A 27,939-nucleotide genomic window follows, 5' to 3' on the forward strand; every position below is an offset into this window, starting at 1 on the left:
CCTTGCATTGCATTTGTTACATTAGTTGGATTATAATGTGCATTAGCTGGACTGTGCCTTTTAAAAAAAAAAAAAAAGGGGGGGGGGTTTGCTACATAGGGAGCAAAGGATAAAGTCTTGGAATGTGAGGGGCAGTCAATCTTTTGCAAAGCAAGTAGGATTGTCTAGGATCTCTGAAGTGTCAGTGGCTCTACAGGTAGCACTGTTGCTTTTGGTGCTGGAAGACCATAAGGATGTGGATTCAGTTTCCACTCTTAAGTGATTGGATTGCTGACACTGTAGTGCTGCACTCCCAGGTGTGTTGTTTTAGTTTAAGATGTTAAACCGATATCCCATCTGCTTTGTACACAGATTAGGCAATCATAGCTGATTTCTGGAAGTTTGTCAGTAATGCAGCAGCTTTCTTATGTTGCTCTAGTGCCTTCCTGAATATATTAAGCCACAGTTTAAGTTCGGGTCTCCCAAATGTGTTCTTAATAAGTCATGCTTTATCAGTTTGGGCAGTACGTTATCTTGTTAACTAGCCAGTATTTTGCCAAGGATTTTCACATTTAATTGGATGTGGTTGTATAACAGTGGTTTCTAATTTCTTTGCCTGATTTTGAGAAACATGGGCGCTCTTAACTATCTTCTATTCTTTGACAGCTATTCTTATAATTTGGCTTTGTCATAGAATTTAAGGTTTGTCGAGTTCTTTTAATATTCTCCATTTGTAATTTTTTTTTCTATCCATGAGGTTACATTTGCTCTTTGAAATAGTCAAATATGTCTACTAACCTAGAAATCCATGTACATCAGTTTACTCTTATTTGGGTCTTGTAGCCAGATGCGATTGTTTCCAAAGATTTGTTAGCATATGGGGGATGCCTAGTCTCAAGGAAAAATCTGCCATCATTTGCAATTTAACTCCATTTTGAGCTTTCTCACTACAGTGTAGGTCTGGTGTGGTATAGTAAATCTGAAAACTGCCTATACTTCAAATTTCCTTGCCTAGGAATTGAAGGCAGTTAAAGCCCACCCACTTTTTTGAGCTTTAAACACTTACATGTTTTGGCAGTGGACTTTCTCTGCATGACATAACATAATATTATCTGGCTTTTTTGCCAGGTACTGCTTACAATCTTATGTTGGCAGTTCTTGGTCTTGATGTCAACAGTATAAAGGCACATGCAAAGTGATGTTCGAACACACTGCCTTATTGGCATTTGGGTTGTAGTGCCCTACTATTTCTGGCAGTGGTTCAGAGCTTCAGACTCCTTGGATGTGAAGTACCCGTCCGCTGCAAGAGCGTGCTATTTTAAGCCTAGTCAGTTTACCTTTATATGCTCAAAATAACCTATCCCATTCGGTTATAGTTTGGTCTTACCCATCCCATGGTCCGTAATTTAATTTTAACTGGGATCATTTGAAGGTACCCATGTATGGAATAAAGCATTTAGGAGTTGCCTCTGCTCATTAGCAGTACAGGGGACAGTCCTGGGGTAAGTTTTCTGTTCCCTGTTCATGGCTATAAGTTGCGTTTGAATGTGGACAGGGATGAACTTTTTGTGTGACTGGTAAGTCTGTTTCACAGCAGCGAGATACACCTGTCCCTCAAGTCTGTTCAGTTAGTTGATGTTTAATGGCATCACTATTTTGATGCCATTTTGTTTTCTGACAGTAATCTTTAAGTTTTATATGGAATTCCTCATTTTAAGCTAATGCAACACTTTATATACACATACACGTGTGTGTGTGTGTGTGTGTGTGTGTGTGTGTGTACTGAAATTAACCATTTACTGAATTATTGGGTTTTTTTGGTCTGTTGGTGCTTAGTGTAACTACCAAATTACTGGCTGTCTTCAGTACAGTATTTGGATTATTTCTCTGTTTAGTCTTCACATTGCTATTTTAAGGGAAAATTATAGGGGTGTTACCCTTTATTTACTGGGAATGCAGCTTCACCGGACTGACCTGGCTAGTTTTTTGCCCCCTGTCTGGATGGAATTTGAAACTCTTCCCTTGCCCAGCCGTCTACCTTGTCTGTACTTAGGAAACAGTAAAAAACGCCCCAGTGTACGTCTTGTGACTGTGCAGTAGTCTTGGAAAGAGCAAGCTATCACACCACTTGCCACCTTTCATCTCCTGGTCCCCTCGTGTAATTTTGGTAGCACAACTGTGTGCATGTGTTGGTCAGCTGCATCTTCTGGGGCTGTGCCAGTGCCTGGTTCAGGTACAGGAGAACCAAATACTTGATGTACGGGAAGTCAGGGGTGTGGAATTTGTTGCCAGCATTTTGATATGGCTGTATCGAATCTGTTTCCTCTGACAAGGAGTTACAGGAACCCAGGCTGACCACCTTCTTCTTTTTTTTTTTTTTTTCCCAAATGCTGACTAGATTTAGGGATGTATTTAATGGGATCAGTCTACTGCAACCGAGATTGTCAGGGTTCATGATCTTTTGAAGAATGAGGCTCCTATCCTTCAGCTATTCCCTCCTGTGATGCCAGTATTGGAAGATGTTCTTAAGAAAGCCGTTGGTTCTCCTTTGCTTACTGAGATCTCCCTGAAAAAATGTTTAGGAATTGTTTGGTTTCCCTCACCTTGCAGGGTCTCCATCTTTTATCTCCGGACCCAAGTTCTCTGTCTTCAGCTACCGTTTCTAATAATTTTTTTTTTTTTTTTTCCGTAAACTAGGCAAGTGGCTAGAATCTTAGGAGAAGAAGCTGGTACAGTCTACTGAAGTAGTGTTTAATTGTTAGTGTTTTATATGGAAATTTGTTTTTAGATGTATGAATAGTTTAGAAGAGTTTGCTGCATTGTTGCCGGTTGAGCAAAAGGATTGTCCAGTATTGTTTCTAGTGTTTCTCAGGTGTCAGTACATTAGAAGCAGCAGAGTCCTTTTTTTCTAGAAATGCAGCTTTGTCATTGGTGACGAGGAGGCATGCTTGGTTTCAGTGTCAGAATTTTTCTGATGACTTACAAAATTACCTTTTGAATACTCCCGTTGAGTCTGTTTGTGTGTCTGGTACTACAGCTATTCGTATCCTTTAAAACACTGTCAAGGGTTACTGATGGGAGTGGAAAGGCCATACTCCTCCATTGAAGAAGTTCCTCTTACACTGGACCAATCTTTTGTTCTCTTCTATACCCCAGCATACACTTGACTCAGTAGAGGGGGTCGTAGAACTGGTGTCTCCTTCGAGAGAATTAGGGGTTTTATTCCTGAATTTTTAGTGTTTCCAAGTATTGGACCAGTCCTTTTTGAATACCTTCATCCAGATTCTTATGTTCAAGATGTTCACCCTGCAAACAGTGCTTCGTGTCCTGCCAGAACTTGGATGAATGCCTATCATCATATGCCTATTGGTTGTCATTTCTAAGATTTGTTGTCTGTTGGTGTCTTTCACTGTTGTGTATTGTGCTTTGGGATGTCAACTACTCCTTGAATGTTTACAAAATATTTTGCTCTGGTAGTGACCCCACTGTCTGTGGCCACGGTGGTGCAGTGGTTAGCATTTTCTCCTCACAGCAAAAAGGTTCTCCAGTGTGATTCTAGGTGGGAGTGCCTTCTGTGTGGAGTCTGCATATCCTCCCCGCAGTCGAGTGACATTAAAAAAAAAGACATGCAGGTAGGTGTGTGCGTGAATGGGCGTGCCTTCTTTGAAGGTTGGGTGTTGGGCTGGCAACTCTGCACTGTAAAAATCCACTGCCAGTCATTAGTGGACGGGAGTTCTGTGGCGACCCCTAGCCGGGAGAAGCCGAAAGACTTGTAGTTGTATGTATTATTGGGTATCCATTTTTTTTTTTTCTTATTTGGATGACTTCCTGATCTATGTAGAGTCTGCATTCCAGTGTTTGGAATTGTTGGAAAGAGTCTTGTATGGTTCAAGTTGAACTTCTGGAAGTTGTGCCTGACCACCTCATAAAGGTTATCTTTCTATGTCTTTATCAACTGCAGTGTAAGAATGGCGCTTTTGCCTGAGGAGAAGCGCCTTTCTTAACCAAACTGGTTCTGGAGTTATCCAAGAGGTATGTTGCCCTGGCTCAAAAATTCTTAGAAATTCTTGGACTGATGGCATCCATGACTCCACTGACTCATAGTCACATTAGAGAAATTCAGTAGTGTGTTTGAAATTGTTGGATTAAGCACCTTTATTCCCTGAAGTCCCAGTTGTCTGTTCTTCCTTTCATCAGATATGTTACAGTGGTGGAGAGAAAAAGTTGTCCGTTCAGGACTTCGTTTTACCCTTCAGTTCTGGTACGGTCTCTTCAGATTCCCTCAATTTCACGTGGGGGAGCAAGTGCAAGCCTCTTGTAGTTCCCAAGAGTACATGGAAGCACATCAGTATCAAGGAGTCACTAATGATTCACACCTTGAAGGTCTTTCATCATCTGAGGACTCTGTGTTCCCTCACAACTTGTGCAACTGTACTTTCTTTTCCTGTCTGCAGTAAAGGTAGTTGAAGAAAGATTCTCAGCTGGGGTGCCTTCTGTGAGGAGTCTGCATGCCCTCTCTGTATTCACGTGGGTTTCCTCTGGATGCTCTGTGCCTCCCATATTCCAAAGATATGTGTGGGGTGTTTCTCCCCGGGCCTCTGCTGAAAATAGGCTCTGTCCCAGTCAGACTTTCTCGGTAAACAAATGTTAAGTAAAAATGTAGCGGACCACTTCTTTTTGGATAGCGAACAATTTTATCAGAGGGATTTTTTTGTAAATGCAAACTTTACAAGTAGGGGTGTTTTAGTCTTGCATATAGCATGGGGAGTAACTGCCAACTTGTGTTCAAGGTTTATGGTTGGGATGAATTTTTGGCTTGCTACAGTGTTGCAAATCAAGTGGTAAAATATGCACATAGATATTTATATCTCTGAAGAAAAAGCCCCGAACAAATGATTGTACTGTCCTGCTTGGGGGCCCACTACCGAGCGCACAGAATCCTGGCGCCCAAAATACCAAGACAAAAAGCCCGAAGCCCCACATTAGACCAGAAGAGCGAAATTCAAAATCCTGATGTTAAGGTATTTTTAGTTAACGCTTCTGGTGGTGCGGTTCAGGTAAGTATGTGTGTGTAAGTGTTTGTGAGGGGCTTTAGTATGTGTAAGTGTGTGTGTGTGACTGTAATGTGAGGGTGTGAGTTTGCTTTGTGTACATGTTTGTGCGATCTCGGATTTAGAATAATAAAGTAGGGGGGTGAAGCCCCCTGCTTATCTTTAGTGTAGGGTGGTTTGTTTGGTTATGGGGGGAGGGTGGTGTGTGCTTTTATGTATGTTTCGCGATTTTGAATTTCAAGCTTTCAACATTTTGTTAATGTGGGATTTTGGGATTTTTGTCTCTATTTTGGGTGTCGGGATTCTGTGCGTGTTGATTTCGTAGGGGACCCGCTACTTGATATGACCTAGTTTATAAAAGCAAACCACTTAAAATCAGTACAGAATATTTGTCGAACAACTGGGACAAAAAAATGAATCCCATTGCAGACACTGGTGAATGGCACTAGTAGTTTGCATGCCTGAAACTTCTTTTGAAGAAGTTAATATGCCCTAGATTGCAGGGATATAACACTGTGTCAGCATGTTCTTAGGGGGGAAAAAACAGCAGTTCAACTATGTTGTTTTGCTGAGGATTTACAACCACTGATCAAAGATTGGAACAGATTTGGTTCCAGAAGTTGAGAGATGGGACGAGTCCCCTTCGTGAAAACAAAATCCCACTTACCAGACTTTCATAACATCGAGCCGAGAACACAAAGTCCACAACACCGACCGCTCGGAACACAGACATTTAACTAAAAGTAAGTAACCTGTTGGCCAACCCAACAAACTGAAACGAACCCAGAGAAAACACACCTATGTGGGGTTGGGGGGGGCTTTGCCCCCCACACCATCATAATTAAATATACTAACTCCAAGATTGCACTACTGTGGATGGGGGCAAAAGTCAGCATGCTGGCCGGGCAGTTACTTGCCTTCAGTTACACGTCTGTGTTCCGGCTGGTGTCAATGTTGTGGACTTTTGATGGTCTCTGCTTGATACGAAAGTCGGATAAGTGGGATTTCATTTATATGAAGTAGTCCTGATGGGACACATGGTGCTCCTATCTTTAAAAAAAAAAAAGTGTAAGCTTTTTTATACACACACATTTACACATTTAGGCTATCGAAAATCAATTTTTATATATATATATATATATATATATATATATATATATATATATATATATATATATATATATATATATATATATATATATATATATATATACATACATTTAGGCTGTCGAAAATCAATTGACAAACTAATACTAGGTTATCACTCTGCCAACTCGCTACCATTAGATTGCCTTACTTGGTGTCCAGTGTAATGTGACAAACCTCCATGCGTACCGCAGCAACTCGGAAGGAGGAAGTATCTATGTCAAACAGAGCTCCTCATTAGCACTCTTCAAGAAAAATCTTGATTGGATGGGGAAATTCACCCCAGGGATCACTTCTGTGGCCCTGCTCGACAGGGGCACATGAAAATAATTTTCTTGGGTGGCGAAAGCCAGGGTACATTTTTTGGCTAGGCTGATATAGGCTTTAGGGCCAGTAGCCTAGTACCTACCTATGAACAGATGGGAGGGTTTTCTGTTGCTATGGCAGAAATTTGATGGCCAGTTAAAGTGAGATCGGATAAGAGGAAGTCTGCTGTATTACACAACTTTATTTCACCTGACATGCTATACATCTGTTTCACCTTTTCCCTTTCATGTCGTGCATGATGAAGCACTTCGGGAGGAAAAAGAGAGAAATGTAAGCAATTTTGTACTTTCAGTTAATCATTGGTTTTGAAAAGTATACATGTATGTTATGTTGGTACTTGTGAAAGAAGAGAAAAAATTAGCATAAATGTATACAGGGTGGGAGGATGGCATAATGGTTAAGGTGTTTACCTGGTAAACATAAGGTGCAGGGTTTGATTCTCACGTGGGGTAATTGGCTAGGCTTAAAATGGCCCACAAGGGGCAATTAGCCTAGTACTAACCTATGAATCTATATCCAAGAGAGCAAGTAGGCATGACGTGCCCTTGATGAAACCATATTGGGTTGGGTCCAGTGTCTGGAGGTTTAATATGTTGTCATTGGTCATTTCCATGATTTTTTCCCTGGCTTTATATGAGACTAGTGAGACTTATCGGTGTGTAGATGGCCAGCCTTTGTGCAGAGGGATGACTGTTACTGTTCTCCAAAGCTTGTTTGGCTGCTACAGTTAGAGCTGTTCCAGAGGGCCTGATAGGTCATGTTTCATGCTGTTTAGAGGCGTCCCATGATAATGTCTGGGCCCATTGATGCATTGTTCCTGACCTTAGTGAGAGCATTAATGACCTGTTTTAGTGATAGCACGGAGAGTTATATTTGGCATTTTCTGAGGGAAGGTTGAAGGGGGGAGAGCGGCATGAAGTTGGAGAAGAAATTGTCTGCTACTAGGTTTGCTATATTTTCTGGGTCAGTTTAAATGGTTGCATTAACAATGAGCTCTGCTGACAGTGCTTGGTTACCACTGGCTGTTTTATTTGTGAGAAGGGTTATCCTTTGTCTCCTCATTCTTCTTTCAGGATTTGTATTTTGGTCATTGATACTTTGCAGTTGGATCAGACCGTATCTGCATGCCCTCAAGTCTGGTTGCTCACCTACAAAACACGTGACTACTCTTGGGATTTCTTAATTTTGTGCTTGAACAAAGTTAACACTTTCAGTTGAACCAGGTCATTGAGCTGTTTCCATGTTTTAAACCTGGAAAACCTTGATTTCTTATGGTGAGTCATCCCTGCCTCAGTTTTAGTAAGGGGAGTTTGAAAACTCATCCTTTTTATGCCCTATGCCTAAAGTGGTTTTCCTGTTGTCATTCCAGATCCTACATACAAAGGAGAAATTATCCTATGTACTGTAGATGCCTGAAGGCATTGCTGCTTCACTATTCAGGCGTTTTTTGGAAAGGAGTGGAACACTCTGTATTCTACAGGCAGTAAGTTAGTCCTCTGTCCATACCTTTATGAAACAATGCAAGCTGGATGCCTTTTCTAGATCCACAGCCAACTTCACAGGGACCATTCTCCAAAGGCTTTTTGACCCTTTTTCCTTCCTCCCAGGGTGACTTAGTTTTTGGAAACTACCCTTAATGCCAGTAAAGCAGTGTGCTTGTTGAACGCTGTACAGTTGTATGAATTCTGCTTAACCTGTGACAGTAGATGTTTATAGAACACACTGCCTTAACTGGCAGTACCCACCCGTCATCTCTCTTTGGATGTACATAGGTGTTTCATTGAGTGCTGTTCCGTGACCTTGTAGAATTTGTGTTTGTGTGGAACATTAGATGTTGGCAGAAAGTGTTTACCATCTTCTCTTCCTGCTGGCCCCCTAGAAAACTGTGTTCTGTCTGTGGGTCTGTAATGAAGTCTTTGTATTGCCAGATGATCCATGAAATCCATAGATGGGCAGTGGGAGGGATTCTGAGTTTGGTAGCTGCCAGAGGTGACGGGGCACTACTACCCTAAATGCCAGTAAGGCAGTGTGTTCTGTGACCGTTTACTGTTGCAGGTAAGTGGAACTGTTACAGTTGTACTTTGCTCATCTCTTGAACATGCATCACCGTTCATATACTTTACTAGAGCAGTCTCTCTACTGCAGTTTCAGTGATTTTTGCATGCACTAAAGAATCATTTGGAAGGATTGTCATTTGTAAAGAGGAACTTGCTTGTATGTATGAAGCTCTACAATGACAGAACATTCCTCAAATGTCCTCCACTCCCAACTGCTCCCGGTTCTTTACTGTATATAATTATTTGCTTATACTGTCAAATGTCAGTCTAAATGTGATCTTCCTTTTCTAGTGTGTAAATATTTTGTTGCCAGATACCTGCAGTAGCTGCTTTCTATGTTAGTCTTCATTGTTTGCCCCGTGTGTGTGCAAGACACATTTGCGGCAGATAACGCCCATCAAAGTATTTATTGGCAAATGCCTGTTAAGCTTGGCATGAACTGAGTTTTACCTGGTTTACCCTCTGCAGTGGATCACGTGTGAGTCATTGCTGGTTGCTTATTCAGCAGCCACAGGTGAGCCTTGTCCTCAGCAGAACTCCTACAAGCTCTGTTTGCCTGCTGTAGTATGTACTTGCCCTTGGCTTTCAACCAAGGACCATGTAATGTAGGCCTGCAGCCATACCATGTCTCTCATTCGGACTTAAATCTATATTTTACTGAATGAAATGTGAAGCATTTATCCTCTTATTTTAAGGTTATCTGCCATGAAGGACCCAAGCCGTAGCTGCAGTACTCCAAACATTGTGAATGATGACGTGATCCTAACTACACAAGCGTACATTGATGACAATCCATTTGCAGAGTACATGTGGATGGAAAATGAAGAAGAGTTTAATAGACAGGTGAGCATTTCTCCTGAGTAGCCGTCTTTGCAGCTGTTGATATGTGGGATTTTATTTTTGTCATTTATGCTGGCTGAAAAGGTGTTACATGGAAATACAAACCTGTTGGGCCCGCATATGTGATTTCTGGAAAGATTTGTTAGTGTAGTGGAATGGGGAGTGGCAAGTCGGGCAAAAGTGCACTCGCACAAGCTGTCTATTGCCTTATTTTGTCCTGGGGTATTTGTGGTGGTTGTATACAAGCATTTGTGTTTTTTTGAGTAGGTCATTAGAAAGGAATCTCATTTATCCAACTTGGTCTTACTACCCATTAGCCATGTCATGTGCGTGCGCGCGCACACACGTCTGATTTCTTCTTTAGCAAAAGCCTTAAATCTGTCAAAAACAGTAATAATTTGTCAAACATTTTTTTTTAGGAGCTTTAAAGTTGTAGTGGTCCAGATGATCCAGTGGGATTGTTTGCCTTTTTGGCTCTGCATTTTTATTTTATTCATTCATTTGTTTATTTTTTTGAGGCAGGCACTGTACTAGTACACTGTAATAAAGGTGTCCATTTTGTACAATGGGTGTTAAAGACTTCTGGGCAGATAATCTCTCTGACTGCTTCCCTTATCCCAGTTTGAGAATGTGTTAAGTGGAGTAAAGCACTGATCACAGTAGGCTATTGCAGTCTCAGCCTGGGAAGGAATATTTTGGGCTGTGCTAAGCAAGCTATAACTGAGATCGTAAGATGCCTATCCATATACAGACAAACCTAAAAAATGTTTATTAATACTGATAATTACTGTAGTAGCCCTGGGTATGGGTTATACCTTGCCAAGGATATAGCATAGTTTTCCAAAGCTTCAGGGCACATTCTAGTGTCCAAACTATCAGCAGCAGCGTGAGCTGAGCTGTCCTGACTAAAAGACAAGTTTGGCAGCTAAGTCCTTCAGAGCTTTACTGCCGCCGAACAGTACACTGCTCTGTGGCTTTCAAGAATTGACAGTTTGGTGCTGTTCCTTTGCTAGAATGATAAGCTCCCTTTGGAGAAAAGTTTTCCATTTTTGTAATCTGTGTTTTTATCACCTTTTTCTCTTCGGGGAAAACTAGGAGTTTTGTATTTTAATGGAGTGCATGAGACTGTCATACTTAAAGTGGAGCGCTTTTTCCTGTCTGTTTAGAAAATTTCTTTTTTTTTTTTTTACTTAGTCTAATTTCTAGGCTTTGCGCTCTATAATTACAGCGGAACCTTTTTGGTTCAACTACTACTTTGTTAGTCTAAAGTATGGCTCCAGGTCTGACTCTCTAAACCAGTCACAAGTGGTGTCCCGCAAGGCTTGGTCCTGGGACTCCTACTGTTTGGCTTATACTTCTCAGAAGTACAGGCAAACGTAGGAGGACTATGGCTAACCAAGTTCGCTGATGACTGCAAACTGGGAGCCATAATTGACTCTCCGGCTGACACCGACATCCTCCAAAAGGGCCTTACTGAGACTGACCCCTAGTGTCAGTCATGGCCTCGAGCTAAATGCCAAAAAATGCATAGTCATCCCATTTAGGAAAAACAAAACACCCACGAATTACCACATAGGTGGCAGCACCCTTAATACAGAAGAGGTAATAGAGCTGGGGACCCAGGTAGATAGTAATCTCTCCTTTTGACAATCATATTGCCATAGTAGTTAGGAAATCTTTCTATGTGGTCCATCTAATTACTAAAGGGTTTGCATCTAGAAATAGAGGTTATAGTGCCCCTCTACTCGTCACTCATTAGACCCATCATAGAGTACAATGTCCCATTTGGGATGTACCTCAAGACCCTTCCAACAGCTGGAAAGACCACAAAAGTACCTCACCAAGAGGATTACTGGCCTCAAACATATGTCCTGTGCAGCCCGACTGAAAAAACTTTGGCTGTACTCTGTGGCATATCGCTTACTCGGAGGTGATCTCTGCCTGACTTACAAAGCCATGTCCAACTCAGAATTGATGGACATGCTCCACCTAAAGAAATCCAAGTCACTGCGAGCCACGTGCTCTAGTGAGCTAAACCTCGCCACAACAATAAATAGAACATGCTGGAGGGATAGATTCCTGTCACAGAGACTCCCCATGCTTTGGAACAAAATTCCAAATTACATGAGGCAGAGCCCCTCACTAACACTCTTCAAGAGAAATCTTGAGTGGATGGGTAACAGAAAATACACCCCTGGGATCACTTCATTGGCTCTGCTTGACTGAGGATCAGTTAATTAATCAGTGGGGTGGCAAAAGCCGACACTCTGGCTAGGCTTATAAATGCCCTTGGGCAGATAGCCTAGTACCTACCTATGTGTTTGTTTAGTCATTTTACGCCACTATTCCTGTTTTATGTAAGTTGTCTTGTCTCACATCACTGGGAAGTACTGGTCTCCCCTCCCCTCCCCTTTCTAATTTGTCCTGACAGTTCTCTACTTAGGGACCCCACTTCAGTATCTGGCAGTTGTAGTAGCTTTTCCTTCCCTCGTACGTTTTATCACTAAGGTGCCAAAATGTATTTAAGCCATTCCCATATGTAGTACACCTTTTAGTCTGCAGTTAGTGTTTGCTTTCCTACTCACAGTTCACCTCTCCATTAATCTCCATATTTCCTTGTGTTTTTCTTCTTCCCTGTATATTCCCTTGTTATTAGCTCTTCAGATAGGTGGTAGTACTAAGCATAGTTTTAGCGACCAAAAGACTGTACCATAATAATGGCCCAAACAGCCTTACATTACTGATTTTGTTTATGTACTCATGGTCTGTTGCAGCCAGGTCCAATTAGACTGTCTGACTTTAACGTACATTGAATTTCTGTGCTACGTACTCTGTCCTGGCTTCCAGGATGCCTTGTGCCATTTAAAACTCTTCCCTGGCTGTCTCCGCCATCCTCTTCTTTTTTGTCTCGAGTTAGCAGTCCCCATACGGAACTGGTAATGTGCAAGTGCCATTTTTAAATTTGTGGTTTTTAAATCTTCTTTTTTTTTAACTGAAGTGGTGGTCTGCACTGTTACTTTTCTATACTGCTGTTTTGTTATCTCATGCAGTCTTACTCTGTTTGTGCTGATTTAATAGTGGTAAGCTGCTACAGTATGCTAGTTCCTGAGAGTTGCTATAACTTGTTGATGTATTTATCATCACCAAATTTGCTGAATGACTTGGTGCATATTATGAATTGCTAAACAGATATAATCTGTTATCAGCAGCTATATCTTTTCATTCATTGCACTTATATTTTACACACAGCTCCCATGTGTTTATTAACTTGTACATTTTTTGCACATCGCCAAGTATCTGTGGTTCTAGCACAGAGGTGTGTGTGTTTATGATTCTTGTAGCGATTGCCATCAGGAGTATATACATCTGATCTAATTGATTTAGACAATGCTTTAAGCTGTAACGCAAATGTTTTAATTTCATATATGTTAACTATTTAAGGTTATCAAATTTCTCAATTGGAAATTTTGGCAATTTAAAACTTTTGCAGTAATCCTGCTGTTTTATTTAGAATTAATGTTCTGCTCTACTTCCTGTCTTATTTTGTCACCTTGACTGTGTAATAGGTTTCTTTGTAATTGTAACTGCTGCTTCCCTATCTATTTACTGACTTTATCTGTTACTATATAATCTGCACCTCCTTTAAACATGGCTACTGACCTTTCTCTGTCACTCCTATTGCTTAGCTGTCATTGCCCTTAACCTAATGTACCCTTTGCTTTCTCCTTTTCAGTTCTAGGTCATAAGCCTGCCTCTGCTAATAGCTTACAACCCTTATGCTTGACGTCCCCAGTGGCTTTGTGCTCTATTATTACAGCAGAGCTGTTTTGGCTCTGCTACTACCTTGGTAGTCTAATGTATATGTCTATTTAGCCAGTTTACTCTACTATTTTACATAAGCAGTGCCTCGCACATCACCGGGGAGTACTTGTTCCCCCTCCCATTCTAAATTGTAATTGCTAACCGTTCCCTATTTTTCATTTTAAATTGGTTGTACAGTTGGTCCCACATTAGGAGTTCTACATAGGTTACCCCACTTTAATATCTGGTAGTTGTACTAGTTTTTCCTTCCCTCAAGTTTTGCGCCAATCCCAATGTTTGTTTTTTAATATATTTAACCCATTCCATACTTTAACGCTGTGGACTAAAATGTGTACAATGTTTGCTTTCCTACTTGCAATTCTTCAACTCTCCATTAATTTCCCTTGGGGTGTGTGTGTGTGTGTGTGTGTGTGTGTGTGTGTGTGTGTGGTGGTCATCCTCTGTGTATTCCCTTGTCATTCGCTCTTCAAATAAGAAGCAGTACTAAGCATTGTTTCAGTGACCAAAATAATTTGCTATAGTAACTGCCCAAATTGCTTTACTTTACTGACCTTTTTCTTCACTCCTGATCTGCTGTGACCAGTTCCATCACTCTGCTCCCCGGCCCCACCCCCACATCAATTACTCCACCCCTTTATGCCTCTACAACCAATCACGTGCATGTCTGTATTATCTCATACTCCCTCCCCACCCCAAACAGCCAATTGAATTGATCTTAACAGCCTCTTTATCCCTTTCTACATATTTCAACCCCCTATACTAATTCCACACCTACCATGTCTCTTCTTTCTCCCTGTTTCTCACTCTTACTTGCTTCTCTTAAAATGGCATGCCAGTATCCAGCCACAATCCACCGCCTTTGCCTTACACCAGCTCTTTTCTAATGCATACTGCTTCAGTCAGTACCCAAGATGTCCATACCTTCATTAAATCTGTAACATTCAACACAGGCTTTGAAAAACAAACAGCTACTCCCAACATATCAGCCAGCCTATTGAAGTCAAACAACGTCAAGTTTTACAAAATTTAAAATTTTACATTTGTTTAATATCTACTTATATCGGCCTCTCTCTTCCACTTCTCTGTTTTACCCCAATGTAGGGACATCACCCAAATGCAGGACCTACTTCCAACTCCTCATCTGTTCTAGTACACCCTTCTCTAACTTGCTGTTTATTTGTAGTCGCATTTAAACCTACGTAGCATGTGTAACAAAATCGGATTTCCTGAGTGGTTATCGCAGCACATCCCCAATATACTTGCAGTCTCGGAGACATGACTGAAGCCAAATAGCCAAATATTCAAGACACCAAACTGCTTCCTGTAGGCTGTAACATAGAACATGCAGAAAAGCAGGAGGGGTAGGTGTAACCTACGCCAACTCTTATCCAGTTTTCCCTACTCCAAGCCCATCCCAAAATTCAGTAATGCTGAAATTCTCATAGCCGCCTTAAAACTCACTAAAACTAAACAACTCTGCATTACAGTTTATTCCCCATAGTCCCAACACTCCTATACTAGAATGTTCTTCCCTCGATGTCTTAAAAATATTTCCAGTGGAACTGTCATCCTGAGTGTCAATATCAGTTGGTTTCTCAGGCTTCCCAGCCAGTAGGTTAAATCTTCTTGAATTCACACAACTCATTACCACTCCCACTAGAACAGTCAAGGCTCTCTTCTGGACTGGTATTTCTGGATACTCAACAGCATAACACCACTTTGCACAAAAAGAACTAACATCAGTCACTCACCCTGGCACACAGTCTGCAAAAAAAGTACTAGTAATCTGAGATAAAGCTTGGAAGAGATGGCAGAAGACTAGAACATTTCCTTCCTCCTCCTTAAAAATTGCCACAGTATTGCTCTCCCGATCAGCATTTTGATAAATGGATCACTACTTCATGTACCCATACTATGGCATTCTGCATTTATTCTACCACTCCACAAGAGTGGTGTAAAACTGTAATGTTTCCAATTTCTGCCCTATAGCCGTCCTCTCATCAATCTCTGAACTTCTTTAAAAATGCATACACCTGCAGTTCATGCCATTCCTTACTGAACACCAGCTACTCTCTCCTACCCAACATGGCTTCCGCCCTGGAAACAGTACCAACACAGCCCTTCTATCCTTCTTACATTCTGTCAGTCGAGCTCGAGACTCTGTTCTACTAGACTTATCTAAAGCTTTCGATACCATCTCCCACACCCATCTGTTAAATCATCTGTCAAATCTCTACACTTCCCAAAAAACTCTTTCCTGGTTCTCCAGCTATCTTTGACTGGTCCCAAGCTGTCAAATGGGGCCAGGCCTCCTCTGTTTTCCTCCCCACCCCTACAGGAGTACCCCAAGGTTCCATACTAGGCCCTTTGCTAGTTAACATCTGTATTTATTAACGGTTTCTACAAAGCCATACCCAATACCAAAACTGTCCAATACGCAGACTATTCCACATTGATCTACTGTGCCTCTAACCTATCTGATCTTCAGTCTCTAACTCAAACTGCCTTCTCAACTACTGAAAATTGGATGCACCAAAACCACCTCTCACTAAACGCTAACCAAACTAAGATTCTTCTATTCACTCCCTCAAAATCCACTCCCATTGATAAAAACTCACTTCAAATTACCAGCCTTAACAATTCCATTATCAAAGTCGTTCCCTCTGCCAAACTCCTGGGGGTCACCATCGGTGAACACTTAAAATTAAATACATACATCCAACTTAACGTCAAGAAAAGCCACATAAAACTCTGCTTACTCTACAGAAACAACCACTTCCTCACTCCCTCCACCAGATAAACTTTGGCCACTACCCATCTCCTCCTCCCCTCTCTTTTGCATGGCGCTCCTCTGCTTACCAATCTATCTTCCACACTCCCCTTCAAACTAGAAGTGTGCTACAACAAAATCTCCAGATTTGCTGCTGCTGCTTTTGGCTTTTCCTGGTTAGGGGTCGCCACAGTGGATCATCTGTCCGCTCATGATTGGCAGCGGAATTTTACAGTGTCAAGTTGCCAGCCCGGCGCCCAACCCTCCACAGAAGGTGGGCACACACATCTAGGGCCAATTTACGAGTGTCCAGTCCACCTACAGCATGTCTTTGGGATATGGGAGGAAACCAGAGCACCCTGAGGAAACCCATGTGACCACAGGGAGGACCTGCAGACTCTGCACAGATTTGCTACCAAGGCAAAATCCTCCTCCCATCACTGCACCTCCCTACACTCTCTCTTTAAATTGGCTTGAACTCCCTAATCAACTTGATTTCATCCAAATCGTCACAGCCCACAAATTATTCCAACCTACTAGCTGCCCTGCATTATCTAATATCCTACAACCATATTACCCCCCCTTAGATCTACTCACCAAAACCTTATCGTCCAAAAACCCAAGCGCCTAGCTGATCAGCTTCTACTGTCCTTTTCCCTAGCCAAAAAATGGAATGTCCTGCCCTCTACTCTTGAGGACCTGTGACAATCCACACACTTTCAAAACACAACTTCATTCTTACCCGTTTCTTCACAGGAAATGTAACTGCACTCTTCAACTCATACCTCCCAAGCTCTGATCCTCCTTCTCTCCTGGCTAACCTTCATACCTTCCTAATTTCTCTCATATACTTAGATTATAAATGTAACTAAACAGTAACATCCAGCCATTATACTGTGTGCCTGTCTCTCTCTCTTGAAAATTTTTTAATAGTTTTGCTGTCTTTACTGAATGATACCTGTTTTGACTGTAATACTACTAGTTGATTGTTATACTATCTGTTGATTGCAATGCAAATATTTTTCTTGTAATTCTGTATGTAATGTAACTTTGTATTGTGGAGCTTTTCTCCCCGGGCCTCCACTGAAAATGGGCTTTTGAGCCCAGTAAATAAAATGACTTCAGTTTACCAAACTTCAGACAACCTATACAATAAAGCAAAAAAGTTTATAGCCATAGTAAGAAATGGAAAAATAAGTTTTTATTTATTCATTGTATTGTACTTTTAAAACTCTGTATTACTGAATTGCTGCCTACTTTTAACTGTTAGCAGTTTTAACTGTGTAGCTGTTTGAAACTGTTTTTTCTGCACTTTGTATAGTAATTGTGTAATTTATAGCACAGACTGGATTCAGATTTGCTAAATTTAGACTGGCTAGTTTTAGTTCTCAGATAATGCCATCTTACATTGAGGGCTCCCTGTATCATTGTGGCAGAAAGCAAAGGACCCATGTGATTTGGAGACTGGAGTAAGGCTCAGTGTTGAGCATTTCCATTGGCCAGCTTATTTGAAAATTGCTTAATTTGGCTTGTTATTTAGGTAGCACATGTGCAGCTTTCTTCATTAAAGTAAGCAATTTACACCTAGTGTTATGGATGGTCAGTTCTGAGTTTCTCTTGCCAGCCTGATTGACATGGCTATCTTGAGTCAGTGTAGCAATTACCTCATATACACTGGAAACTCACTACTTCTAAACCACTTAAGCTCAATTTGTGAGAGATACATAGACACTAAGAATGTGGAATCCTTGCTGTCTCATTTACAGAACAGTGACACTGAACAGGTTGTCACCCACATACTACATCACCTGCACAAACCATGCTGTCAATGCACAAGCCATCATACGAGGATGTACTCGCCAGAAATTTACCTAAATGCCAGAGACCTCCTAAGTGCAAACCTGCTATACCTGCTGTACATAGTACAGTACCTGCAGCACAAGTGTCTCACCAAACAAACCCTTAAGGCAAAGCACATCTAAACCAAATTTTTTGGTCATGCACTAGACTAGTGAGAGACAGACGGTCCCACTCAACAGGCTGGACACGAAGGTTATGGTCAGCTGTCTGTCTGATGCCAGGATCTGTCAGAACTCTCCCACACATTCGGGTCTCTCCACAACAAGTGCTGTTATGACTCCCTTCATAGTTCTTGTTGGTGTGAATGATTTTTGAGGCATACCTCACTGGACTATATGAAGAGAGGCTTGACTGATCTCTCTCTGAATGTGTCTCAGGTAGGTATGTCCTCTAGCCTTGAGCCGCATGCTACCTTCACCTAAGATGATACCACGGTATAAACAAAAAATGATTGATTTCAACAATTGGCTTAGTTTCTGGTGTCATTCCAAGGGGATCCCAGTACCTGTAAGCCTAGAGTGACACAGTAGCTAGACCACTCTGCTTTGCCAGAGATTGTCTTCATCTGTCACCTCTGGGATTTGGTACTGGTGAAGACCTCCCCCATAGTGCCTTTTTTTTTTTTTTGACAATGTTACAACAAAACATAAATATATTCAAATGCAACCTCAGAGTTATGCTGCTAAATGCTAGGAGTCCAAACCTAAAACTGCACTCACTGGAAGCAGCCCTCACCCTGGAAAAAGCTGACATCTGTACAGTGAGAGACTTTGTTTAAGGCTGCGGAAAGTGTCTTGGCCATACAGGGTTGTTATGCCTTCCACGCATTCAGATCACCAACAAAGTGCGAGAACTAAAGGAGGAGCAGCATCCAGTATTAATCAAAAGATAAATACACCTCTAGATTAAAACTATTACACTGCCTCTCTTTTTTTTTTCTCACCTTGCTCCATACTTTTCCTTTCTTTACCAGCACTGCAGCTTCTTATTTTTTTTGCATCTGTCAACACAGCAGCTGCTTATATTCTTACTTCACCTATACTTGAATAGGCTATATACCTTGTGTGTGTTAATACAAATACAATTTTATTGTAAACTCTAAAGTGTTTCAATTTTTTTACTACACAAAATTAAACCCTGCTCTCCATTTACTGACAAACCTCCCTTCAATACTTAAATTGCTATTGCCTACCATGTTACTATTGTCATCAGTAGGTCCGTCATAGAATCCCATGTTCCCTCCTCCTGGAAAAGAAACTGTTATAATCCCTTTACACAAAGGAGGAAGTCCTAATTAATAGGCTAACTATTGCCCTATCTCCTTTTTCCAAACTTTTGGAAAGTTGTATATGTAAACAACTCCTTGACCACCTTATTCATAACACACTACTTACACCTACCCAACATGGCTTCAGACCAGCACATAATACAACTACCTTTAATATCCTTTGTGGATACAATTAATAAAGCAAGACACTCTGGCCAACTAACCTCAGCACTATTTCTTGATCTGTTGAAAGCTTTTGACGCAGTCTCGCATCTCACTTTTACAGCAGCTTTCTTCCCTAGGCCTTTCTCAAGCCTCTATCAGTAGCTTTCGAGCTACATGTCTGAAAGACAGTGCGCTGCCCGTTCACTGGCCAGTAATCAAGGAGTCTCATTCCTCACCACTGACACTGGTGAGGGACGTGCATACTGGGAGGATAATGGGCACACACAGAGGAAAGTACAATTTCCCTTAAGAGTACACAGAGATCACAGTCAAGACTGGGGCTGGTCTCTGTCTTGCTGTCACTCCCTACTGGCACAGGTATAGGGTTAAGATCTCAGGCGAGTGCTGAAGCCAAAACCTCCAGCACCCTCCCTGTCCAACCAGTGCTTTGTGTCCCTGCCCAAGTAGCTGACGCACACTTTGAGATTTGATTTATATGCACAGACACTCCTGGGGAAGGCTGGCACAGATTTACTAGCCCCCTTCTGGATTTATATGCATAGACACTCCTGGGGAAGGCTGGCACAGATTTACTAGCCCCCTTCTGCCCAGACTATAAGGTAGAAATCACTGCTACCAACCACCTTTACTTATCAGCTACTTTAAGGGCCTTGCCACAGGGTGCCCAATCTTACTGTATAATGTTACTGTTATCCAAATGGTAAGTGTGACCAGAACTTTTAAGGTTATTCAAGAGTGGCCTACACAGTATCCTCAAATGCATATGAAAGTACTCCTAAGAGCTTAAATATTTCTAAATAAAACTAGCCACAATTAAAAGGTTTAAATATATTTAATAAAAGAACAAAACAATATTTAATAACTCAGCACAGTGACAGCAGAGTTCAGAATTGCAGGAAATATTAAAAAAACAAAACTTTGCAGGACAGTCTCAAATACAGAAAGCTTGCTGTATTCTTTCTTTATCCAAGAGGTGCTATGCCCTAAATGTCTTACTTGCAGAGCCAGGCAAATGCAGATGAGTGGATGTTTGGACACAAGACGAGATGCAAAATGCACTCTCTCGCGTGCTGTCCCCGTCTTGCAGGGTTAGCTAGATGGCATCACTATTTGACACCTGCCTTTAGTTCCCAGGCTAAACAGATACCAATGGAATTTAACATGTCTCTCTAAAAATACTTCAGATGTACAGCTGCTAGGAAGCCACAGAGCAATACAAAAACACTTTACATGTGAATCCTAGTAATTATCTCTGTCTCAAAACAATATAAAGAAACCCCTAGCACTAGACATGCTAACTTCATAACATATCGTAAACATCTTTACTTATTTTCTTAGAGCTTGCAAATTAACTCTGTATATTCCAGGCTTTTACCATCAACACATTTGCGTAGACATGTAGTTTATACACATTTCTGCTCCTTTTCCAGCAGGGGTACCCAATGATTACATTTTTGAAGCTCAGTACAGAACATACAGTTTAAGACAAGCATGCAAATCATATTACTATTCACAAATAACATAGGATTATTTACAAAATCCTGCATAGCTGGGCTGGCAGCCTTCACAGACAGCAATGTGTAAAATGGCAAGGCTGTCTCTCAAAATCCACTCAAAGTGGGAGTTCCACAAGACTCCATCTTTGGACCCCTCCTCTTCAATATCTTCATAAGTGATTTCCACACCTTCCTATCAAAGCTCCCTAATCTAATATGCCGATGACTCAACTCTCACTTCCTCATCCAACAACATTGTACACCTTGGCCAAATAACCCAAACTGCCTTCTCCATTGAAACCTGCTCAGTAATGCACAACTGTTACTCAATCCTAATAAAATCAAACTTTTTTACAAAAGGACGCTGTCAACTGATTTCAAGATGTAGTCACTAAACACAGAAATCAAAAATCAAAGTGGTTCCATACACTAACAAGCAAGTGATAATGCCCTCCAGGGTGTGTTAATGTGTAATGCCTGCCCAGGGGTGTTGAGGCCCTCCTTCTGCCATTGTCCAGGCCTCTATAGCTCTGGAAGGGCATTACACACTTTTATATACCCTGGAGGGCATTATTGCGCTTAAAGAATAGGTTGTCTAAAATTTTTTTTTTTACTTATTTAAAAATATATTTTCTACTTTTGATGCAAATTAGTTCCTTTGCCTAATGTTTCAAAGTTGCTGTAGTATATGTAAATGGTGTTAGAGGAAGCACTTTACATCTGAAATATATCACTTCTAAAGCAAATATCTAGATATTTTTTGGCCCCTCACTGCTAAAATGGTTTCTTGCCAGTCATTGGGGATTGAAGTCACTAAATGTGAGAGACCCTCATTAATGCTCTTCAAGAGAAACCTTGACGGGTGGATGGGAAATGGAAAATTTACCCCGGGGATCACTGCAGTGGCTCTGCTGGACGGTGGCGCAGGGAACTAATGGCTCTGCTGGACAGGGGCACAGGGAACTAATCTAAGGGGGTGGCGGAAGCCAACACATTCTGGCTAGGCTTATAAATGCCCATGGGCAGATAGCCTAGTACTTGCCTATGAACCTAGTACTTGCCTATGAACCTAAATTACATATATTTTCTTTCAGACTTGGGTTCCTTCAGACAATTTATGTTAACCCAAATCCTGTTAGTTAACTAACTTTTTTAAAGTACGACATTTAAAATCCATTCCTATTTTTGAGCCTTTGTTCCTCTCTATTTTGGGCTTTATCTAGATTCTGTGAGCTAAAGGTTGAGAGGTATGCAAACTTCAATCTGCTGCTGTCTCTGTCGGTCACACAGGCACCCCCACACACACAGTTTCACTTCAGAGAATGCAAGCTAACACGTGTCCTGTTGAAATAACTTTGATTTTTTTTTTTTTTATAGGAATATACTCCTGTTTTGAGCCTTTGTTCCCCCTTTATTTTAGGTTTCATTCCAGTAACTAGCTTTAAGAAATGAGTGGTACATAAACCTCCTGAATGCTGCTGCAAGTGTTGGATCGCTCTCGCTCTTAACTCTCTCACGCGCACACCTTACTTTATGCACGAGACAGAAACGGAGAGAGACTTTTTTCTGTTTAGTTGTACACTCTCTAAATAGCAAAAGTGCTGCTTAGTGGTGTAAAATAACGGCTTGATCAATATCGCTTTCACTCACGTGTGCACACTTTTAATTTTTCTTTTTCTTCACTTCAGAAGCACTGCTTGGTGAGTGTAACATAATGGCGGACCCCCCCCAGTTTGATATGCTGCCGTGAAGTGACTGTTTTTTCGCAGGCATTACTTGTACATTTAATACCCTGCTGGAGAATGTTCAAACTACGAATACTTTATTGGCACAAAATCTTTGTGGATGCAGCTACTAAATCAACATTGGCTTCAACCTACCTGCTATCCTCCTCCTTACTATATGGTGCCCCCATTTTAACCAATCTTCCAATAAGCTTGAATCCTGCTACAATAAAATTGCTAAATTTGCAACAGGCGCATCATACTGCAAATGTCACGGTGTTGCTCTTGGCTCCCTTTACTGGCTCGAGCTTCAAACTAACACTTGCCCATAAACATAAAGTTATCTATAATTCTGAAATCTGTCCCACCTTAAAGTTCAGTACTCCAAATCTATACTAGCCGGGCTTTCTTGAGGACTAGCAGCTTCTAACTCCACATAACCAAACAAAACTCTTAGTCACTGCTTTATACTCCTACTCTGTGACCAGGCTATGGAATGTACTACCCTTTGATATCCAAACTTCCTCAAGTTTAAATTAAAATAATTTCTATTCTGGTCATATAACTGTCCTAGTTCAAAACCAAGCTGACTCCTTTTCCCTTGATTCACTCGGCCACTTATTTTTCACTTCCTCCTCTTCTCTCATCCATCTTCACCTTCTACTTGGCTACTCTTCTCCCACTTCCCTCCTGCCTACTCTTTCACCTTTATCTCTGTTCAGTCACCTCGTCTACCTTTCTGCATTTTGTAGCCCCCACTTTCCTGTACCTAATCGACAGTTTCAGTTTATCGAACTTTTGAATCTGTAATTCTCTCATTTCTCTCTCCATTGCTTACCTTCACTACTTATCTTTAATCTTGTATATATTTTTTCTTGCTACTGTTTATCTCTGTGCTATACTCGTATAATTTAGACCATTTAAAGATGTTTATCTTTGTAACCCCTCATTGCTACAACTGTGCCTCTTAAGATATTTTGTTGTCTGCCATATTGCATTTTACTTTCTATGACTAACGCATGTATGTAGTAATGATTATTTTTTTTCCCTGCATGGTAGCTATGCTTGCTAACCTTCCTTTCTCAAATGTATGTATATGGATTTTGGATTTTATCGGTCTGTTTTGTTCATAGGTTCATAGGTTCATACTAGGCTATCTGCCCTAGGGCATTTATAAGCCTAGCCAGAGTGTGTATGGCTTTCGCCATCCATTTTAAATTAATTTTGCTATGCCCTTTTTCGAGGTTAGTATACTGCAATTCTGTCTAACAGTGACACAGAAGTGATACCCGGGGTAAACCTACGATCTCCCATCCACTCATCAAGATTCCTCTTGAAGAGAGTCAATGAGGGACTCTGCCTAACCTGGACTGGGATTTTATTCCAGAGTGAAGGGAGCCTCTGGGTTATGAATCTGTCCCTCCAGCATGTCCTATTTATTTCAGTGCTGAGGTTTAAGTCCCTCGAGCGCGTAGCTCGATGGGATTTGGATTTTCTGAGGTGCAGCATGTCCATTAATTCCGGGTTGGACATGGCTTTATAAGTCAGGCACAGATCGCCTCTGAGCAGGCGGTATGCCACTGAGTAGAGCTGGAGTTTCTTTAACCGGGAAGCATACGGCATCTGTTTGAGCCCCTTGATCATCTTGGTGAGGTACTTTTGGGGTCTTTCCAGTTGTTGCAGGTGTCTGGTAAGGTAAATCCCAAAAGGGGCATTGTACTCAATTATGGGCCTGATGAGGGATGAGTAAAGAGGCACGATGACCTCCCCTGATCTAGATGTGAATCCCTTCATGATTAGGTGGGCTATATAAAATGTTTTTCTAACCACTTTGGCCACGTGGTTGTCAAATGAGAGATTGCTATCAACTTGGGTCCCCAGGTCCCTAATTACTTCTTCTGTACTTAATGGATTACCACCTATGTGGTAATTTGTGGGCACTTTGTTTTTGCCAAAGGGGATGACTATACACTTTTTGGCATTTAGCTTGAGGCCATGGCTCTGGCACCAGTTGTCTGTTTCTATGAGGCCCTTTTGGAGGATGCTTGTGTCAGCTGGAGAGTCTATTATGGTGCCCAGTTTGCAGTCATCTGCGAACTTGGTCAGCCACAGTCCTTCCATGTTGGCCTGTACCTCCGAGAAATATATACCGAACAAGAGAGGTCCCAAGACTGAGCCTTGTGGGACGCCACTTGTAACTGGTTTGGAGTCTGACATGGCTCCAGCTATTCTAACCATGTGGGTTCTGTCCTTGAGCCAGTTTGCAACCCGAGTGGGGTATTGTATCGAAGGCTTTTGCGAGGTCCAGGTAGGCAGTGTGGACCACCTTCCCCTTGTCAATGGCCTTGGTGACTGTTTCAAAGAAATTGACCAGGTTTAAGAGGCAGGATCTGCCCTTAACAAAGCCGAACTGGGTAGGATCCAGTGTCTGTAGGTCCCCAATATCTTTATTTATAAGGTCCATGATGATCCTTTCCATAGCTTTGCAGACCAAGCTAGTGAGACTTATGGGGCGATAGTTTCCAGGATCCGTTGAGGCACCACCTTTGTGGAGAGGGACCATTGTTGCTGTACGCCACTCTTTGGGTACATATCCTGTAGTAAGGCTGAGATTGAACAGTAGTTTTAGGTTTGGGTTTAGCTCTTCTTGGAGTTCATGTAGGACGCAGCCCGGGACACCATCTGGTCCCATTGATGCTGTGTTTCTTGCTTTGGAGAGGGTAGCTCTTACCTGAGCATCTGAGATGTCAGGGGAGCAGCACTCTGCTGGGATAGATATTAGCCCTTTTGGTGGGAGGGGAAAAGTTTGCGCTGAACCTGTCAGCTAGGATGTTGGCAATGTCTGTGGGTTCGTGTATTTTTGTCATTTTGGACTAATTCTGAGCATATCTGGGAATTCCCACCCAGGTTCCTAACATAACTAAAGAAAGCCTTGTGATTATCCTTGGTGTCCTGTGCAATTCTTCTCAAAAAAGCTGGCCTTAGACGATTTTATGAGTTCCCATAGTTTTGTGCTAATACTGATCAGAGATGCCTTCCCTTTTTGGGATTTTGCTCTGATGTAGTAGCTTCCTCCTTCTATTGTTTAGTTTGTTTATGGCTGGGGTCCACCAGACAGGACGTCTGCCTTTGGAGGATTGGGTCTTGGTTTTATTTGGGATTGCATGATCCATGCATTCCTGAAGGTGTTCATAGAATGCGTTTATAAAGGATTTTGTGGTCTGGGCCGTATTATCCAGAGGTCCGGGGGCTTTGAAGGATTCCACCTCGGTTTTGAGGAGTGCGAAATTTGCTTTAGAGAAGTTTTTCACTGTGGTTTTCTGGGCATGGGGTGGGGTCGGGATGTGAATATCCAGCGAGATTAGTTTATGGTCTGATCTTACCAGTGAGGGATACACTTCTGGATCTGGAGCATAGAGTCCCCATGTTGGTGATCAGGTCCAGTATGTTTTCCCCTCTTGTGGGAGTGGTAACAAGTTGTTCCATAGCATTTGAGTTTATAAATTCTAAGAACCTTTGGGCTAGGGTGTTGGAGCTAGAGTAATGCTCCCAGTCTATGGTTGGGTAGTTGAAGTCACCCAATATAATGGTGTTTGGAGAGACCTTCATATTTTCCAGTGTTCTCAGGAAGGCCGAATGGGGTTCCTGGGTTTGGGAGGGTGGTCTGTAGCAGGCTATAAACTGGAAGGCAGTTTTACCCACTGTTAGTTGCACATGGATAGTCTCTGATGCTTCGTGCTGTGCCACCAACCTGGAGGTGTGGGTATCTTTGACGAATATTGATACTCCCCCTCCTTTTGTGGTTCGGTCCAAGTTTTGGGGCCGAAAAGCATGGTATGAGGTATAACCTGGTAGTGCTGGGGTGCTCTCGAGAGCCTTGAACCAGGTTTCTGTTACTGCACAGATATCTATGTTCTCCATGCTAAGAGTTTCGAGTGCGTGCATCTTGAGGTTTAGACTTCTGGCGTTTAGTAGCATTACTCTTAGTTTCTTATCCCTTGTGATACCTATGGAGGTGGGTTTGTCTTTTGAGCCTTGCCTAAAAAAGGCACTATGGGGTAGCAAGAGCCTTTGCCAATATCCAAAGCCCAGGGGTGACAGGTGCAAGCCGTCCCTAGCGAAGCATCGTGGCTTGTCGAGCATGTCATCCCAGGCTGACGGGCATTGGATCCCCTTTGAATGACACCAATACTTAAGCCAATTGTTGAAATTGATAATCTTGTCTTCATACTGTGGCATCATTCTTGGTGAGGGTAAGATGCTACTCAAGGTCAGGGTCATACCGGCCTGGGCTACATGCCCAGAGAGCTCCTCTGTCTCTCTTCATGTAGTCCAGGGAGGTACGTCTCAGGTCATTCACACCAGCATGGACAATGACTGAGTCATATTTGTACTTGCCTTGGAGTGACCTGAGTGCTTGTGTTATGTGGCGGATCCTAGCACCCGATAGGCAGCTCACCGTGACCTTCTCCTTGTTCAGCCTGGTGAGCGGGACGTCAGTGTGCCTGATGATAGTCACCTATTACAAGTGTATCAGGTGTGTTGTTTAGCCTTAAGGGCTGTGACTGTTGGCACACTGGCTTTGTGAGCTATGTGTTGCATGTGTTTTGTTTTGGGGTAGCGGTTGCTTGGGTGTCTGCTTTGGAGGTCTTTGCTGCTTAGGCAGATTTTTATTTAGAGCCTCCAAGTATGTTTTTGTGTGTTTGTGTTTGGTTTGCTGTCGTGGTAGGTCTATGTGAGACTGGAATTGTAGTGAGTGTGGTTTCCTTCTCCTCCTGACTGGTTACGCCAGTACTGAGTTGAGAGAGCTTAGCCTCCAGTTTGGCTATATGGTTGCATCTCTCACATGTGTTGGAATTTGTTGGGAGGAGGAGAGGGTTGTCTGTGTACATTAGGCAGTTGTAACATTGCCTCAAGATTCCCAGGTTCTTATGTAAAGATCGTTTGTGTGTGTGTTTTTTTTTTTTTGGAGCTTTTCTCCCTGGGCCTTCATTGAAAATGGGTTATACCCTGTCGGACTTTCCCAGTAAACAAATTCCTTGTCCGAAGACTTGTGTTTTTTTACCCGCATTTGCTGCTTGTCTTTTCTGGGAAAGAGGTTCTATTTTTCATATTGACCATGGAACAAACTGCTGGTTCCATGGTTGGTCCTTCTTCCAGCCACAGAAAAGGACAAGCACAGCCTTTGCTGTTGCCGTAGGGTAGCAGTTTGCCGCAACTGCAGGTGGGTCACTCTGCTGCGGCCATTTTGTATTTCCTCAGACCACTTGTCTTTTACCCCAGATCCCTCTGGTGTAGCATCTACAGCCACTGTGAACGTTACGTGTTAACCAAGCCCTTTTTGACTGTGGAGTTCCCCTCAGTGTTCTCACTGTTCAAGGGAGAACACTCTTGTTGGTCCTGGGAGATTGCTT

At 42.0% G+C, this 27,939-nt stretch overlaps 1 protein-coding gene across 1 annotated transcript in view; it reads left to right on the top strand.

Moving 5' to 3' along the window:
* PAIP2 (poly(A) binding protein interacting protein 2) overlaps positions 1–27,939 on the top strand; it is a 67,456-nt gene that overhangs the window by 9,749 nt on the left and 29,768 nt on the right. The window contains exon 2 of the mRNA XM_044069842.1: positions 9,256–9,403. Within this exon, the coding sequence (XP_043925777.1) occupies positions 9,266–9,403 (138 nt within the window). The 5' untranslated portion in view covers positions 9,256–9,265. The remainder of the gene's footprint in view (positions 1–9,255; positions 9,404–27,939) is intronic.

Source organism: Protopterus annectens, chromosome 4.part0, assembly GCF_019279795.1.
Source record: "Protopterus annectens isolate FY-2018-M chromosome 4.part0, PAN1.0, whole genome shotgun sequence".
NCBI classification, from domain to species: domain Eukaryota; kingdom Metazoa; phylum Chordata; order Ceratodontiformes; family Protopteridae; genus Protopterus; species Protopterus annectens.